The sequence below is a fragment of the Microcebus murinus genome, chromosome 11 (genome assembly GCF_040939455.1).
Source record: "Microcebus murinus isolate Inina chromosome 11, M.murinus_Inina_mat1.0, whole genome shotgun sequence".
Taxonomy (NCBI): Eukaryota; Metazoa; Chordata; class Mammalia; order Primates; family Cheirogaleidae; genus Microcebus; species Microcebus murinus.
The window spans coordinates 70205337-70224016 of NC_134114.1; the positions used below are offsets into that span (position 1 = coordinate 70205337).

General features: G+C 36.6%; 1 protein-coding gene across 8 annotated transcripts in view; it reads right to left on the bottom strand.

The window, feature by feature from the left end:
- Nucleotides 1-18680, bottom strand: part of MCTP1 (multiple C2 and transmembrane domain containing 1) — a 496961-nt gene that overhangs the window by 219695 nt on the left and 258586 nt on the right. For all 8 annotated transcript variants that reach the window (XM_076008188.1, XM_020290177.2, XM_076008190.1 and 5 more), the window contains exons 3-4: nt 9869-10011; nt 3492-3571 (exon numbers count right to left, since the gene is read on the bottom strand). In XM_076008188.1, coding sequence (XP_075864303.1) covers nt 3492-3571; nt 9869-10011 — 223 coding nt within the window. The remainder of the gene's footprint in view (nt 1-3491; nt 3572-9868; nt 10012-18680) is intronic.

Here is an 18680-nt window from a genome sequence, read left to right on the forward strand (position 1 = left end):
ATCTCTAACTCCACAGAAAGTAGTACCAGCTATTTTTAATAAATTTGAGCCCAGCAATTCAATGAGGGTCATTTGTTGACCCCTGGCTTCCTTTTAGTTCTTTAGGATTTTTTTAAGCAGCAATATGATTTACAGTAAACAGGTGAGTGAAAGAAGAGGAAAATACAAAATATAATTGCTAGATATCAAATATAGAGATACTTGAAAAAATGTGTAATTATTTAAAAGAACATCCAACATTTAAAGTAATGCTTCTTTTTTTTCTGCTATTTAAACTTACTCCTCAACAATTTTTAGATTCTGAAAGACAAGGAAATCAATAGTTATAAGAGTTAGGTAATACAGGCTTTGGAATTCAATAAGCATCTCTGAGAAAGAGATTATGAATAACTCAATATTGCTCACAATCATTTTCTAAAAACAATGCAAAATACACATTTAACTGACAATGCATAGGTAACATCTTGCTTGCATACCTCAATTAATGTTAAACAAATAAGGGTTAGTGCCCACCTTTATGGTTTACATCTAAGGGTCTGTTGGAATATCTAGTACTAAACAAAATCTTGAAATATTGGCAAATTAGGAATGCTCCTTTGCTGGTTCAGTTGTTTACTCATTCATTTCATTTACAAAGCATGTATTAACATAGGCTCTGGATAAAAACCAGAGGTCAAGACCAAGGTCTGATCCTCATCTTCATGGAGCTTAACTTTTGGCATATGATACAGTTGAATCTAGTACTAGAGAGAGGGCTTGTTGGGGATGAGAACTTTCAATCTTGGCTGCACATCAGAATCAACTAGGAAGCACAAAAAGTGCATATTCCTGGACTCCACCCCTGATGACTATGGTTCTGTAGATCAGGAGTGGGTTCTGGAGTCTATATATTTATAAAGCTCCCCAAACGATTTTCTCACACAACCAGGATTGAAAACCACAGTTACTTTTCAAAGCTAAGATTTTATGGTACTTGAAAATCTTTCACAGGATGCTTACTTTGCCAAGTTGAGGAACGATCTCATAAAACATATGAACAATTCTTTGCTGTCAGGGGTTTTAACTGAACCATAAGCAACCTGTCAGGCTGGTAATATACACAAGTTATAATAGCTGCGATGCAAATTGCTCTAATACTAATTTATACTAATTATACTAAATTATACTAATACTAAGTTATAGCTAATCATTATGGTTAGATTGGAACAACTTGTTCTTTTTATTTTAATAAATACATATTAGGCATTATAGCATATGTACATAAAATTAATAGTAAAAACTTCATTGTATTTTTTAATGATTACATAATAAAGATTTAAGAACATTTGTAATTGCTTTGTGATGTATCTTCTATTTTCTTTCAAAAAGATACCTTAATGCATTATACAGTAGCATAAGTATTTATATGGCTACTACTAGTATCTATTTTCTACACCCAAAGACTACTGATTTATACAGAGAATGAAACAGCAACATAAATATGTGATTTTAAAAAGTAGCAATTTGATGTTTATATGGTTTTAAGGGGAAAGAATTGTTAATGAAATACATACAATATGTAATGTGGTAAAATACACACCAAATGCTTATATAATCTCTTTTAATTTTTAAAATTATTTCATATTTTTCCATTTAAATTATTTTTCACCAGTGATTTCTCTCTAATAGAGAAAAATAGAAATTTATGCTTTGGGGTTAAGGCCGGTAATTTGGAAATCCTTATGCAAAGGCCTACAGAGAAAGTAATTGTGGCCTTTATAGAAGAAAAGTACAGTGCATTCTAGTTTGAGCTCAGTTTTCATGCTAATGGACTCCATACAATACTACGAAGGGCACCGTTACTTTCTCTGTAGACCTTTGCATAAGATCTTTGCAGGGAGGTGTGTGCTAAGCTGTAGATCAGAATAGAGGATGTGCAGAAAGTACAAGAAAGGCTGTCTTTTTATCCAGTCTGAAGCAAAAATGAACACTGGAAGACCAATAAGCTGCGACTATGCTCAGACTTAGCTGACTGTAACACATTAGGGGGTTCTACTTTTTATATTTTTCTACTTATCTACATTTACAGAAATTCAAAGTAGCAATCGGGCCCATCAGTCTGCTTTCCTATTTTCCACTATCCCTGCCATGATCATGATGTAACATGATTATCTAAAACAGGAATGCTTTCTCCTTAAAACCATCAAAGAAAATTTCACAGCTTCCTTTGCAACCCATTCCAGTACTGCTTCACCTTTGTAAAAACTATTATTTTTCTTCTGTAATGCTAATCAATTCTTAGTTTCTATATTGAAATGCATTTTGAAAAATAAAAATCCCACTATTTGGTATAATGAATGACTAATATTAGTAAAAACAATATAACTTTCCACCTAGTTGAGCCATGATAAATAATGTAACTGAGCAAACAGAACCAATATGCCTCCACTTTAGGAGAACTTCTTGGTAATCTAGTTCTGGCAAACTGGTGATGGTAACTAGTGATGACAAATCAGATTCTATCTTGGTTCGATGTGGGGCGCGGTGTTAACGCCATTGATGGCGCCGGCTTCCTGGTCACACCCATACTACGGGACTGATAAACAGGGTGAACCACGCAGGTGTAGGGGCTTTTCCTGTCTCATCAAGTATGCTAATGAGGTCTCTTGCGTGAGCCAATCAGATTCTGCCTAATGTACTTAGTGCCTATATAAGCCCGCTCCGAGAGCTCCTCGGGGTCTTCCGCATGTAACCAGTTAAGCAATCCCCATTAAAGCGCTGTCAGAAGAACTCCGGTTGCCGCGTCTTCCTTGCTGGCAAGGCGGGCGCGACAGTTCGAGTGATAAGAGATCTGCTATTTTTGAAGCAAAGGGTATGCTTTTTATTTCATACATAGTAGCCTGATTCTTAAATTAATAATTAGAATTAATATGCATAATCTTCTTTATCTTCCACTGTGACCATATGAGCCAGGGGTCCTCAAACTACGGCCCATGGGCCACAAGCAGCCTGCCGAGGACATTTTTCTGGCCCACCGGGTGTTTTTGCCACTGCTACCTGTCCTGCTTAGCAGCCGACTTGTCCTGGGCCCACAGTGCGCATGTGTAGAATGTGCACAGCACTCTCCAATAGCCCTCCAACGGCCTGAGGGACAGTGAACTGGCCCTGTTTAAAAACTGGTCCCCTGTTTGAGGACCCCTGAGAGCAATGTGAGAACAAGGAATGTGTCTTTTATCTCTAGATTCCTGGTGCTTAGCACAGTGCTCAGGGATAGAGCAGGTGTCCAGGAATTTTTCTGCTGAATAGTTGTTGTCAAATGAGGTAGTCATGGAGGATGCTATTATTCCCATAGAGTAGATGAGAAAGATGGACTTAAAAAGTCTTGCTAGTGTGAAGGCTTGTAGTTATAAATGACAGTACAGTAATTAGAACCCAGATTGGCTGAAATTTTCTATTACACAAGCCCAGCTTCATAACAAGGTGTAGTGATATTACAACAGTTCAAAAGTTACCTGTTTAACTCCAGTTGTGTAAGATCCAGAAAGGCTGAGCCCATAAAGTCATCCTGTAGTCCAAAATCATAGTCAAATACCTAAGAAGCCAAAGAGACAAGGCACTGTTATAAATAATTCCAATGTAAGTTTTAAATGATAAATGTTTTGATGATAAAATATTGGTTATTCATGTCACCAAAAACATACTAATATTTTTTGTTTCTTTTTTTGTTTGTTTTTGTAGTTTGGAATATTAGGGTCTCACAAAACATTCAAAGGAAATTACATTTCATTGTTTTACTTAATATTGTTGATTTGTATCAAATAGGACTTTAAGGTAAATGTAACGAAATCAAATAAAATATAGTAAATCTTAAAAACTGTGGAAAACAAAGGCTTAGAATTTTGTTTTTTCTCATAGAAGGGATATTAGCATTACTAGAAGACAAAGTAAGTTAGTATAAAATTCAACAATTATATCTTCCATATAGGGCTATGGGTAATAAGAATATGATTCCATTTTTTCATAATTTTTAGATCACTGAAGATAAATTCTATGATATTATAGGATAATGCCATTTTAAACATACAAATAAGTAAATATTGTGATATGATTAAAGTATTTTGTAAAGTTATATTACAATTAAATTAAAGGTTTTATTGTCACAAGCAATTACTGGGAGATAAGATTAATGTGACTAACATCAATAAAACAAATGTAAAAGAAAAGAAAGAATACATTTTTCCTTTTGTCAATACTTTCTATCCATTATCTTCTGTGTCTTACATGATTCTTTTTTTTTTTTTTTGAGACAGTGTCTTGTTCTGTCATCCAGGCTAGATTGCAATGGTATTATCATAGCTCACTGCAACCTCAAACTCCTGGGCTCTAGTGATCCTCCTGCCTCAGCCACCCGGGTGACTACAGGTATATACCACAATGCCGGGCTAATTTTTCTATTTTCTGTAGAGATGGTTCTCACTCTTATTCAGGCTGGTCTTGAGCTCCTGGCCTCAAGCAGTCCTCCCACCTAGGCTTCCCAATATGCTAGGATTACAGGGGTGAGCCACCATGCCCAGCCTTGTAAGGTTCTCATTCATACTGTGGTAAGACAGACAATGTCTTAGGGGCTGAGACAGTTAATAGATACCTAAATAGATACGCACAGTTCAGTGATGAGTGCTATGGAGAAAAATAAAAGTCTAAGGGCTGTGTTGGGAGATACTATTTTAGAGAGGGAGTCCAGGAAGACCTTTCTAGGGAAGTGTATTTGTGTAGACAATCAAATAATGGGAAGGTGTATGCCATGCCAGCATGGGGAAGAGCACTCCAGCCAGAGGAAATGGCCAAGCAAAGAAGAGAGATTGATGTGTTTAAGAATCAACAAGAAGCCATTGGAGTTGAAGCAAATTGAAAGAGATGGAGAATGGAAGGAAGTTGGAGGGATGGCTCAGAGCTAGATCAGTTAGGGCCATTTCCAGAGGACTCTAAGTAAATGGGAACTGGCTAACTTCCATCCATCTATTAGTTTTCTCACTCATTCATTCTCTTGGCCAATATTGATTAAATACTTATTATGTTCCAGGCAATATTCTAGGCACTGAATAAATAGTGGTGAGCCAAACTGACATTGTCAATGCTCACAGTTTAGTGCAGGAGCCAGATGCTACACAAGGAAGTGCACAGGTGATATGCAACTGCAAATTTTGGTAAGTGTTTAAGGAAAAGAATGGGGTAATAAGAGAAAGAACAACAAGGAAGATCAGGGAAAGCCTTTAAGATTAAAAAAAATGCTACTAGATGAGGTTTAGAATTGTGCTGACTTTTCAGATAGAAAATTGTTGAATTGAACATTGGCATAATTGAGCATAAACAGATAAATCTTCTCTTGAATGGATGACCACTGGACTCTTCAGGATGTGAGCATCCATGAAGCTGAGAGAATCAATAGCGCAGCACCCCTGTATCCAATTAATTCTTGGCACAACAGTTAGAAAACTCAAAACAGAAGAAATAGTAGGTATAGCAGCCTTAAATCAGTTACTGTTTTTTCCTCTAGTACAGGTGTACTTCAATTTTTAAAAAGTTAAATATGTAAAAAATTGATATTTAAATATAAATACCTTGCATTACAAAAGGATTCTTAGGTGTGAACAGTCACAAGGGGATTTATTTAAGTAGTAAGCTCCCCTAATGCCTTTAAATTATTCAATTTGCAGTCGTTTGATTTACATACAACCTTTCAGGAGTACATTTATTGTAGAACACTCAGCACTCCTGCAATAAATATTCTTCTTGATCAATTACTCTTCTGAGCTTTAGTCATCTGCTCAGCGGCATATCACATGCATATATTGCATGCCTTGTGCAACTGACACCTCGATATCTGCAAGTGGCTGCAGCAGTGTATTTCACAACATAAAATTTATACCAAAACATTAGAGAAATTTCTTTTATGCAATCTCTTCTAATCATATCACCCTTGGGCTTAAAATCTTGGAGACGAGGTAGGTGGCATATATAATCAATGAGAACACCTGAGGTACTTGTACACATATGAGGTGGCAAGTGGTTAATCCAGTGAATTAATTAGTGTAGACAGCCCAACTGGGTGACTCAACATCCAAAGCCTTTTTACCCTGATAATGACAGTCTTTCCTATTGCCTTTTTAATTTTTTTTTTAATAAGTAGAGATTTTATTTGGGCCATTTGAGGACTGCAACTCAGGAAGATAGATTCAAGTTGGCCTGAATATATGCTCCCTCCTATTATCTTAATGCTACATATTTGCCTTAGTTCTCAGTTCCTATTAATCTGCAAAGGCATAAACATGAGAAAGAATGGAAACACCAGCATCCATTCATTAATGAAATCATTAGCTATGCTACTCAGTTCCAAGCTCTATAAACTAGTTGTCAGAGGGAGCCTTGCTTTAGGTGGAACTTCAGAAATACACAGCATAGCAGAGAAATAAAATAGGAAAAGGTACTCCACTGCAATAAAAACAGTTCATGTTTATAATGTTTGTCCAACATTACTATAAGCTAGGCACTATATTAGATATAATATACAGATTTAAAATTTTAACTCTTGCACAACCTGGTTAACAGGTATTGCTGTTTCTATTGTTCAGATAAAGAATTCAAAGCCGAAAAATGTTAGATTTTACCCCCAAATACTAGGGCTAGGAAGAAGTGAAATTCAAATCTCATATTGGGTTTTGTAAACAGAACCATGTTTAAATTTAACAAAAATATCTTAGGCACTTGTTCTGGGAGAAGCACTGGGATTTCAAACATGAATAAATTATTAATAGATAAGATCCTTGCTTTCATGGAGCCTCTACTCTATTATTTGGAAACATTATGTGGCATTAGGTAGAAGTTGCTTGGGACTTGTTAACACCTTTCTTCATTCTCAAGTGAGTTTAGAACAATAAATATTTTATTTGAAGCAATGAATTTATCTTATTTCAACTGTCCACCAAAAAATGCATTGGGGAGTCTATCAATTAAAATGCTTTGGTTACAAGCCATAGAAATCTCAACTCACTGGCTTTGACATGAATGGGAATTTCTAGCTCAAATGACTACAATGTTTATAGGTGATTATGGCTTCAGGGGAGTTTTGGCTTGGTAGTCCAGATGATTCATGCATTTATTAACTCATTTATTTAAGAAACATTTAGTGAGCACCCACAATGTGCCAGATACATGTTCTAGGTACCTGAAATACAGCAGTGTACAAAATGGTCAAAGTCATTGCTTTCTTGGAGCTTACATATGGGAGGGGGGTACAGACAATAAACAAATATATATGCCAAGCAGTGATAAGTGCTATGGAGAAAAATATTTCATAGTACAGGAGTGATGAGAACTGTCATTTATATATGATGTTTAGGAAGGACAAAAAGAGAGGGAAGCATCTAAGTGAAAGGTAGAAGGAGGGAATAGGAAAGGCACTGAAAAAACTAGCCAGAGGGCAGTGTGGCTAGAAAGTCGTAAGAGAAGGGTGCTGGGATATTAGTTGGAGCTTAGACTATGCAGTGTCCACCATCATATGACTGGGTTTCATTCTGAGCATGGTGGAAGTCTCTGGAAGATTTCATGCATGGAAGTAGTATAATCTAACTTATGTCTTATAATGTTCACATCAAAGCTACTTGGTAATTTACATTCTTACTAAGAGAAATACTGTAAGCGGGTAGACCAGGGGTCCTAAAAAGAGTTGATGGTGTCTTTGGATTAGATGTCAGGGTGGTGAGAAGTGGTCAAATTTAGGATATACATTGATGGTGGAGCTGACATAAATAACTGATAAATTAAATATTCAGTATGAGAGAAAGATAGGAACTAAGGATGTGCAGGAAAGAGGTAATGTGCTTGAGCTTACAGGATTGGCTCTTGGCTTACATCTAGGAACTTGGCTTTTGAAACATTTCCATTGATAAGGCTGCTTTACTTATCTGGTATACTGAACACCTCCTTTCCTTCTGGAAGTCTAGAATTTTGATAGTTGTGCTGGTTATTGTGCCCAAGTGACCAGCTTCCACTAAAAACCTTGCACCCTGAGTCTGAAGTGGGCTTCATTGGGCAGAAGGACTGCACATATATTGCAGCATTTTCCCTGCATGGAGTGGCACTATCTTCTGTCACAGCATATATATGTCCATATTCTTGCTCTCAAAACAAAAAAAAATTTTTTTACCACCACTCTTGTTTGTTTATTTCAGATTTTTGTTTATTTGTTTTTTGAGCCTACTAAGACATTCCTTTTGAAATATGCATTTTGACATTTGGATTTCTACATAAATGAATACTCATTCTTGAGCACAAGAGAATAGCAAAAGGACACATCCAATGTTTAATGAAACTTTGGGAAGTTAATTTGTAATCCTTTTAGAGGTAGGACATTGACATGGCTCTTTCATGGAGTAATATCCTTCTAAAGAAAGATAGATCCAAAGCAGATGTAATTAAAAACCAATCTCTTTCCTTCCATGATTTTTCACTTAAGTGACATTAATGAAATCCAAACGGTCTATGGCTCCCCTTATTAGCACCTGCTTTCTTTTCCTATCTATTTTCTTCACAACTGCAGCTGCTCCAACCCATCCCTCCTGACCACCCACCTCCCCACCCAGAAATAAAACTTCACAGCCCACTTGTCTTTTCGTTATTCCTCTTTCCTTCCCTATCTCAGCTCTTTACTATGAAGGTAATTCCTTTTTTATCATGTGGATATTTCTTTCTCTCTAGAGGGGAAGAGCAGAGGAGAAACATCTGACTATAAAGGTCTTCCTTTGGGGGATGTAGGGTTGGCTATGAACAATGCTCACATTAATAATTATTCTGCCAGCACACATCATAGATTAGAAGCAGCTAATTCTATTTCATTGAATTCCTGTATCCAATGTCCACTGGAGACAATGTCTTATGCAAATATGGGTCTATTCTCCCCATGATGTCTTCTAGAAACATTTTAACTATATGCTTAGTGGAATCTCTTTTCATCACTCTTATAAACTGCCCTGCTATAATTTTAATAACATCTTGATTATTTCTTCTTTTTCTCTGCAGAGGAGAGAAACAACTAGAGGGAAGACAATGAAGATTTGAGGGTAGGAGTATGCCTAGTGATTGCTGAAAGAGAGTTTTGGCTTATGTATTGGTAGTGACAACTTTCAGAAAAGGGCGGGGCATGTATTGTGGTAAAAGTAGCAAAAGATTTGGTCACTGAATGGATAGTCATGACATAGAAGCAAAAATGAATGTAAGTGTCTAGAGATATGAATGAAAGGGAAGCCAGGTGTGAAAATAAACAAGGAATAGGGTTGAAACAAAGAATTAGGTTGTAACCTCCTTAAGTTTTTCTCTTTCTTTTAACTACATCAAATGAGAGGAAAGACTTTTCCTCCTATTTTGGATAATACAACAGAGGTAGGAATTTTTCTCTTCTATCATTTTCATTCTTCTCATCTTCCATGTAAAGCATTTGGTTTGCAACTGGGAATGGTAGATCTAAAAGAATATAATTCTTAAACAGAAAACTTGGTTTCTGTTAAAGCTTTCCTTCTTGCTAGCTTATATGGCATCTTGCTTTTATATGCTCCCAAAGTGTGCTAAATCTGTTAACAACACCAAGCAGGAGGAGAAGTAGTTCATGATCCTCCATGATGACTGGCAGTAGAACTGTCCTGAAGAAAAATGCTCCTGCTAGCTCTCCCACCCTCTAATTCACTTCTATCACATTATCCATAGATTAGAGCTGTGAATAGCAGAATATATCTCCGGTGAAAAATCTCATCAGACAAAGAGACATGATAGAAAAAAACATTAAACAGAGATTTCAATGTCAGTTTCTATCAGAGTAAAAAAAAAATAAGTGGCTCACCTTTATGTACAATGGCTCCCTAAGATGATCAACAAGAATGCAAGCTTTTTCTTCCCACACAGGGTTGAGGTTCTTGTGTATTGTTTTACTTCTAAAAACTTCTTTTCCTCCAATTTTAAACTTCACATATGGATCACTTGTCCCTGTTAAAGAGATACAGATTGATCCATGTTAATTGTGCCTTTCTATAGAAGAGAGTCACTCATTGAATTATCAGCAAGTATATAAGGGAAGAAAAGTTAAATGAAACTTATCACATGGGAAAATAAGTATTAAGTGTTTTTCCTAAAATTTTCCTTATATATTGAAGTGATAGTATATTATTGTTATTATTATATCTTCTTATCTTTATCCTGTAATGTTGCCCTGGTATTTAAAAACACTCTATTGCATGCTGAATATGTACATTTAATTCAAGTTATAAATCATAGAGATTAATCTGAAATTTCTCTTGGTAAAATCTAGTAACTATAAAAAAGAAAATAAATTATCTTAAGCTGATTTAACTATTAATATTTTGAGAGAGAGTAAAACCCATGTACTCATTTGAATTTTCTCAGTTATGCGCTAGATGAACTATTGCCATTGGTTTCAAAAATAATCTATGTAACTACTACCACCCGCTAAAGCGTAATAAGCTCCATAAGATCCAAGCTATTTGGATCACTGTTTTTTATATCTACAGCACTTAGTACAGAATATGACATATTGTAGGTCCTCAATAAACAGTTGGTGAACAAATGAATATATAAATGACTTAAGGGAGGTATTCTGTAAAATTGTTTGATGGAAATAAAAGAAAATTAGGAATCTCTGCTCTAAGTAACTTTCCATAGTTAAATATTTCCAGTGTTGCCAGGCAAAATTTCATGGTGTCACCTTTCAAAACTGAATTCCAAAGCTCTCCTTTCCTGTGCATAGACTATAAAATCCTGGCCTTCAAAGTTACACTCTGAGGGTGATAGCTGAGAACAAGGAAAGGTCTCTGAGGGTCTAAAACAGATGTCTCAAAGAACATGTGCTAAATCTCTTGCCCTTTTCTTGCAAGATCACTGTTTACTCTCCTTATGCAAAATTTTAACAATTTTAAGCACAAAGCACATTAGAAGATTAGGTGGCAAAAGGAGCCAGTGAGAGTGCATTAACAAATGACAATCTGAGATTAAGAAAGAAGAATTTTAAAATTTGAAAAGAAGTTACAAGATTTTTTTTTAAAAAATGTTCTTTTACATCTACTCCACTTATCAATTCTTTCAATAAATGTGAATGGCTTAAACTGCTCCCTAAAGAGACATAGGCTAGCCGAATGGATAAATATATACAAGCCAAGTATTCGCTGTCTTCAGGAAACACATCTAACTCACAAGGATGCATTTGGACTCAAGGGGAAGGGATAGAAAACAATATTCCATGCAAATGGAAGTCAAAAGAAAGCTGGCAGAGCAGTTCTGATTTCAGATAACTTAGTCTACAAATCAACAAAAGTAATGAAAGACAAAGTTGGTCACTATATAATGATGAAGAGTACAATTCAACAGGAAGACATAACAATTCTAAATATTTATGAATCTAACTCAGGTGGACCCAGATTCATAAAGTAAACCCTACTTGATCGAAACAAAATGATAAACAGCAACAGCATAGTAGTCAGAGACTTCAATATCCTTCTGACAGAGCAGAAGAGATCCTCCAAACACAAAACAAACAATGGACTTAAGCAGAACTTTAAAACAAATGAGCCTGACTGACATTTACAGAACATTCTACCCCCAAATCACTAAATATATGTTTTTCTCATCAGCTAATGACACATTCTTTAAGATTGACCATATCCTAGTCCACAAAGCATGTCTCAACAAATTTAAAATGCATGGTAAAATAGAAATTATACCATGCATCTTCTCAGACCACAGTGGAATAAAATTAGAAATCAACTCAAACAGAAACTTTCATCTCTACACAAAGTCATGGAAACTAAACAACCTTCTGCTGAGCGATTATTAGGATAAGGAGGAAATTATGATGGAAATCAAAAGATTCTTTGAACTAAATGATAAAGGAGACACAAGTTATCAAAATCGGTGGAACACATACATCTAAAGCAGTCCTGGGAGGAAAATTCATATCCATAAATGCTTACATCCAAACGACTGAAAGATCACAAATCGACAATATAATGAATTTTCTCAAAGAACTGGAAAAATATGAGCAAACCAACTCCAAATCCAACAGAAGAAAAGAAATAACAAAGATTAGAGCAGAACTAAATAAAATCAATAACGACAACAACAACAACAACAAAAAAGCTATATGGAAGATTAATAAAACAAAAGGTTGGTTCTTTGAAAAAATAAACAAAATTGACATGCCTCTTGCTAGATTAACCAGAAGCAGAAAAGAAAGGATTCTAGCAAGCTCAATCAGGAATGAAAAAGGAGAAATTAAAACTCATACCGCACAAATAAAAAATATCCATGAATACTATAAAAACCTCTATGCCAGTTTCCAATGAATATGCACATAAACTTGAAAATGTGGAGGAAATGGACAAATTCTTAGAAACACACAGCCACCCTAGGCTCAATCAGGAAGAAATAGAATTCCTGAACAGACCAATATCAAGTATCGAAATTGAAACAGCAATAAATTCCTTCCTAAAAACAAAAGTCCTGGACCAGATGGTTTCACACCTGAATTTTACCAGACCTACAAAGAAGAACTGGTACCTATCCTGCAGATATTATTCCACAACATTGAGAAGGAAGGAGTCCTCCCCAACATGTTTTATGAAGCTGACATCACCCTGATGCCGAAACCAGGAAAGGCTGTAACAAAAAAAGATAGCTACAGATCAATATCCCTTATGAATATAGATGCAAAAATTCTCAACAAAATTCTAGCAAACCAAATTCAGGTGCTTATCAAAAAAATAATCCATCATGACAAAGTGGGTTTCATCCCAGAGATGCAGGGATGGTTCAACACACAGAAATCTATAAATGTAATTTACCATGTAAATAGAAGTAAAAACAAAGACCATATAATCCTCTCAATAGATGCAGAAAAAGCATTCGGCAAAATTCAGCAACCTTCTATGATAAGATCATATAGCAAAATAGGCATAGAGAGGACTTAACTAAAAATGATACAAGCCATATATTACAAACCCACAGCCAACATCATACTGAACAGTGAAAAACTGAAAGCATTCCCACTTAGAACTGCAACCAGACAAGGTTGCCCACTGTCACCTCTTCTATTCAACATAGTGCTGGATGTCCTAGCCAGAGCAATCAGACAAGAGAAGGAAATCAAGGGTATCCAAATGGAGACAGAAGATTTCAAACTATCACTCTTTGCTGACCATATGATCATATACCTAGAAACCCCCAAAGATTCTTCCATGAGACTACTGGAATTGATCAACAAATTCAGTGAACTATCAGGTTACAAAATCAATGTACACATATCAGTAGCATTCATAAATGTCAACAACAGTCAAGCTGAGAACCAAATCAAAGACTCAATACCCTTCACAGTAGCAACAAAGAAAATAAAATACCTAGGAATATATTTAATTAAGGAGATGAAAGATCTCTACAGGGAGAAGTATGAAACACTGAGGAAGGAAATAGCAGAGGACATAAACAGGTGGAAAGCCATACCATGCTCGTTGTTCAGCAGAATCAACATTGTTAAAATGTCTATACTACCCAAAGTGATCTATAGATTCAATGCAATCTCTGTTAAAATACCAACATCATTTTTCACAGATCTAGAAAAAATAATTCTATGCTTCGTATGGAACCAGAGAAGATCCCATATAGCAAAAGCAATATTAAGCAAAAAGAACAAATTGGGAGGCATCAATTTACCAGACTTCAAGTTATCCTACAAGTCTATAGAAACTAAAACAGCGTGGTATTTGCACAAGAACAGAGACATAGACCAATGGAACAGAACTGAGAACCCAGATATAACAACCTCATATAGTCATCTAATCTTTGACAAAGCAGACAAAAACAGACACTGGGGGAAAGAATCCTTATTCAATAAATGGTGCTGGGAAAACTGGATAGCCACATGTAGAAGACTGAAACAAGATTCCTATCTCTCACCTCTCACAAAGATCAACTCATGGTGGATAACAGACTTAAAGCTAAGCCATGAAACTATAAGAATTCTATAACAAAATGTTGAAAACACTTTTATAGACATTGGCCTAACCAAAGGATTTATGAAGATGACCTGAAAGGCAATCATAGCAACAATAAAAATAAATAAGTGAGACCTGATCAAATTAAAAAGCTTCTCCACAGCCAAGGAAACTATCACAAAGGCAAACAGAGAACCTACAGAAGGGGAAAAATATTCACATGGTACACATCTGATAAAGGGCTGATAATTAGAATCTATATAGAACTCAGGAAAATCAGCAAGAAAAAAAATTAAACAACTTCATTAAAAAGTGGGCAAAGGACATGAACAGAAACTTTTCACAAGAAGACAAATGGCTAATGAAAATATGAAAAAATGTTCAACATCTCTAATCATCAGAAATGTAAAATTGAAACCACAATGAGATATCACTTAACTCCAGTAAGAATGGCTTTTATCAAAAAGTCCCCAAACAATAAATGTTGGCTTGGATGCAAAGAGATAGGAATACTCATACACTGCTAGTGGGACTGCAAATTAGTACAATCTCTGTGGAAAGTAATATGGAGATACCTCAAAGAGCTAAAAGTGGAACTACCATTTGATCCAGCAATACCATCACTGGACATCTACCCAAAGGGAAAAAAAGACATTCTATAAAAAAGACATCTGCATTCGAATGTTTATAGCAGCACAATTCTCAATTGCAAAGGTGTGGAAACACCCCAAGTGCCCATCAATACATGATTTGATTAGTAAAATGTGGCATATGTATACCATGGAGCTCTACTCAGACACAAAAAACAATAGTGATCTAACACCTCTTGTATTATCCTGGATAGAGCTAGAGCCCATTCTACTAAGTGAAGTATCACAAGAATGGAAAAACAATCACCACATACATTCACCATTAAATTGGTACAAATCGATCAACACTTATGTACACATAGAGTAGTAACATTCATTGGCTGTCAGGCGGGTGGGACAGGGGAGGAGGAGATGGGTATAATCACCCTACTGGGTGTGGTGCACACTGTCTGGGGATGGACACACTTGAAGCTCTGACTCAGGTGGGGCAAAGGCAATATATGTAACCTAAACATTTGTAACCTGTAATATGCTCAAATAAAAAAAAAAGACTTCTGAAAGCCTATAGAAAAAGTTGTTCTTTTTAGAGTACTTTGGAATCAGAGCAATGGTTCCAAGAGAAACTTAAGACTTACAGGAGACAGATGGCAGCAGAGCTGAAATGGACCCTCCAAAATAAAAACGGTGTGAGTGCAATAATAAATAGGTGAGTGGTCTAGACTCCTTAGAAACCTCAAAAATAGGCTAATGGGAACATTCTATTTTGATAAAGTTTACAACACAAAAAAATGGAGAAAAGATGAACTGTTAAGTAGATGGTTCTAGGAAACTTGACTGATTATATGGACCAGGGTGAAGCCATATCCCCACCTTGTGCCATATGCAAAGATGGACTCCTGACAATTCAAATAGCTGCATGTGAATTGTGAATCTATAAAGCCAATAGAACATACAGGATTCAAAAAGGTGGGAAAGATTTCTTAAATAAGCAAAAACCTGAGAGCACAAAACATAATCCAGAGAGAGAAAGAGAGAAAGAAAGGGGGGGGGGACAGACAGACAGGCAAAGAGAGAGAGAGAAAGAAATCTATATACAGTTAAGAATTGCTGTTAAACTGAGGGCACTATGGAAAAGTCAACCAACAGATGCCATGCTGGAGTCTTGGATGTTTTCTGTAATTCTGGGTCTCTTCCCTGCCCTGGGATCTCTGGTGTTGCTCAAGTGTCAGGCTCTGGCCCTGTAAACACCCCAGCTGAGTCCATTTCCCTGTTTATAATAAGGTCTGCAGTTTCTCTTAGATCACCAGATTCTACACCTGAAACAGGAGCATGCCTCACCTCTACCTTCTACCCCAGCTTTCACCCAAGGCTTGCTTCTATCGGCAGACTCATCTCTGCCAATAGTCCAGTGTATGAACACAGCAACTGCATCATTTTCTGTAACAATTGGAACTTACAAAACAAGTGTTCAAGTCTTATTTTTATGATTAGCTATGTTTTCTAAAAATGAAATTTTAGTAAAATGATTACTACTCGGTGCCTACCTTCAGCAACTAGAAATTAATTAATCTATCATAAAAGAATAGAACATACATTTGGAGCCAGATGGGCTGGGTTCGAATTTAGGCTCTTCTGTTTACTAGCTGATAAAGTTATTTAAATTCTCTGTACATTAATAATATAGAAATTATGTAAAAAAAAAAAACCCTTAGAGGGTTTTGCAAGAATTAAATAGGTCAATTTATACAAAGTACCTAGAGTAGTGCCTTCGTGCGTGGTATATGGTAAGCACTCAATGTTAGCTATTAATACTACTTAAGAGAATATATAATAATAACAGTAATAATAATCAACACTTGTTTCATATTTCATTATAAAATAGAAGTCAACACCTTCATCTTTCTGCACCCACCCTTTTCTTTGTCATTGTTATAAAAGAGCAAGTGTTATAACTTCTGTCCAAGTCCTGTTCTTCAGGGGCACAGTGAAAGGGAACAAGGGAACATTCATGTCCTTGGATGCCACTCTATGGGCCACTGCAAAGATTGCATCTTTGCAGATTCTACTCTGATGGCAGCAGCAGGCAGGAGAGGCTAGAAGCACATTCTAGAGCTGTGGCTTCCCTTGCGAAGCCACTGCATCCTTTCCACATGTGCTCTGCATCCCACCCTCTCTCAGCTGCTCAGCTAGTTCAGCGTTTTCACTATCACCTTCAACTCCTACTTGTTGACAGGCAGCTCTTTCTCAGCATTCTAACATGCTCCATGATCCCTTATCCTAAATTACCCTGCCCGCCAGGCACTACTCATTTTGAATGTCTGCGAAACTTCTAAAGCATTTTCTATACATGTCCATTTCAAATTTTATGTCTATCTCTCTTTATCCTTTAAGCCATTCCATTGAAGCTTCTGCTTCCATTCATTCTCTGAGGAGGTCTTGCCAAGGTCACTATGGCTTCCACGTTGTCAACTCATGTTCCAATGACCTGTCTGCACACTGAACACTGTTGACCACCCTCTCCTTCTGCCTTCTACTTCATGGCCCTGCCCTCTTCGTTGGCCACTCTTCTCAGTATTCTTTCTCAACGCTTACTCAGGCAAGTCTTCTCTTCATGCATTTCACGTTTTCTTAAAACCTCTACCATCCATTCCCATGAATTTAAATCCCAATCATGAGCTGATGACCGATTACATCTACAGTTCAGCCTTCTTTTCCTGCTGCCTTGTGACACTTCCACTTGGGAACAAGACATCCTTCTGTTAACATGTGCAAAACTTAATGGCTTCATTATTTGACAGTTGCTCCAGCAAGAACCCTGAAGTTATTCTTTTTTTTTTTTATTTTTTTTTTATTTCAGCATATTATGGGGGTACAGATTTTAAGGTTTCAATAAATGCCCTCCCCCCCTGCCCCCCCACAAGTCTGAGTTTCCAGCATGACCATCCCCCAGAACCATCATACTCTGTATCTAGGGCACTACTGAGTGTGATTGATTCTCCTCCAAAATATACTTGGATCTATCTTCTCTGCTCGCATTCTAGTTAAGTGACCATGATTCCTTCCCTGTACTATAATAACCTCCTAACTGGGCTTTTCATATCCACTGTGGCCCCCTCCATTAATTCTCTGTGTAGCAGCCAGATTGACCTTTTAAAACCGCAAATTTAATCTTCCACTTCTTTGCTTAACATATCTCAACAACTTTCAATTACATCTTATTTTAGTTCGCTTGGGGTGCTATAACAAAATATGTTAAACTCGGTAGCATATAAATAGAAATTTCTTATAGTTCTAAAGGCTAAGAAGTCCAAGACTAAGGCACCATCAGATTTGGTGTTTGGTGGGGGCCCGCTCTGGTTCATAGATGGCACCTTCCTGCTGCATCCTCAAGTGGGGAAGGTGCAAGGCAGCTCTCTTGTGCCCCTGCTATAAGGACACTAATTCTGCTCACGAGGGCTCTACCCTCATGACCTAGTTACCTCCCCAAAGGCCCCACTTCTTAATATTATAGCATCACATTGGGGATTAGGTTTCAACATATGAATTTTGAGGGGACACAAATATTCAGACCCATAGCATACCTATGATAAAACCCAAAATCTGTAACATGGTTTATAGGACTTGCTACTTTCCCAACTTCATCTTGTGTCCCTTATTATGTTCCAGCTCACTTATCAGTGGAAGTTATTTTCTGCTTCCAATCTTTGCATATGCTAATTAGCATCACTGCTTAAAAGGTTCCTCCTTGTCTTCCCCTTCTGTCTGGTTGATACTTTCTCATCCTCCAGGTCTCAATTTAAATATAATTTTCTCAGGGATACCTTCCTCAACCTCCCCACTGAATTAGGTCTCTCTGCTATTTCTCTCTATTGACCTATATTCTTTTCCTAGTAGTACTAATCATTATATAAGTTACATTTGTATGTATACATTTGTAAATATTTGTATGTATACATTTGTAGAATGCATGCCTACCTGTTTGTTGTATGTTTTTACCCCACTGGATGCAGCCCCATGAAGACCAGGATTCTACCATAGCACATGGCACAGTGTTTGGCGCAGAGTA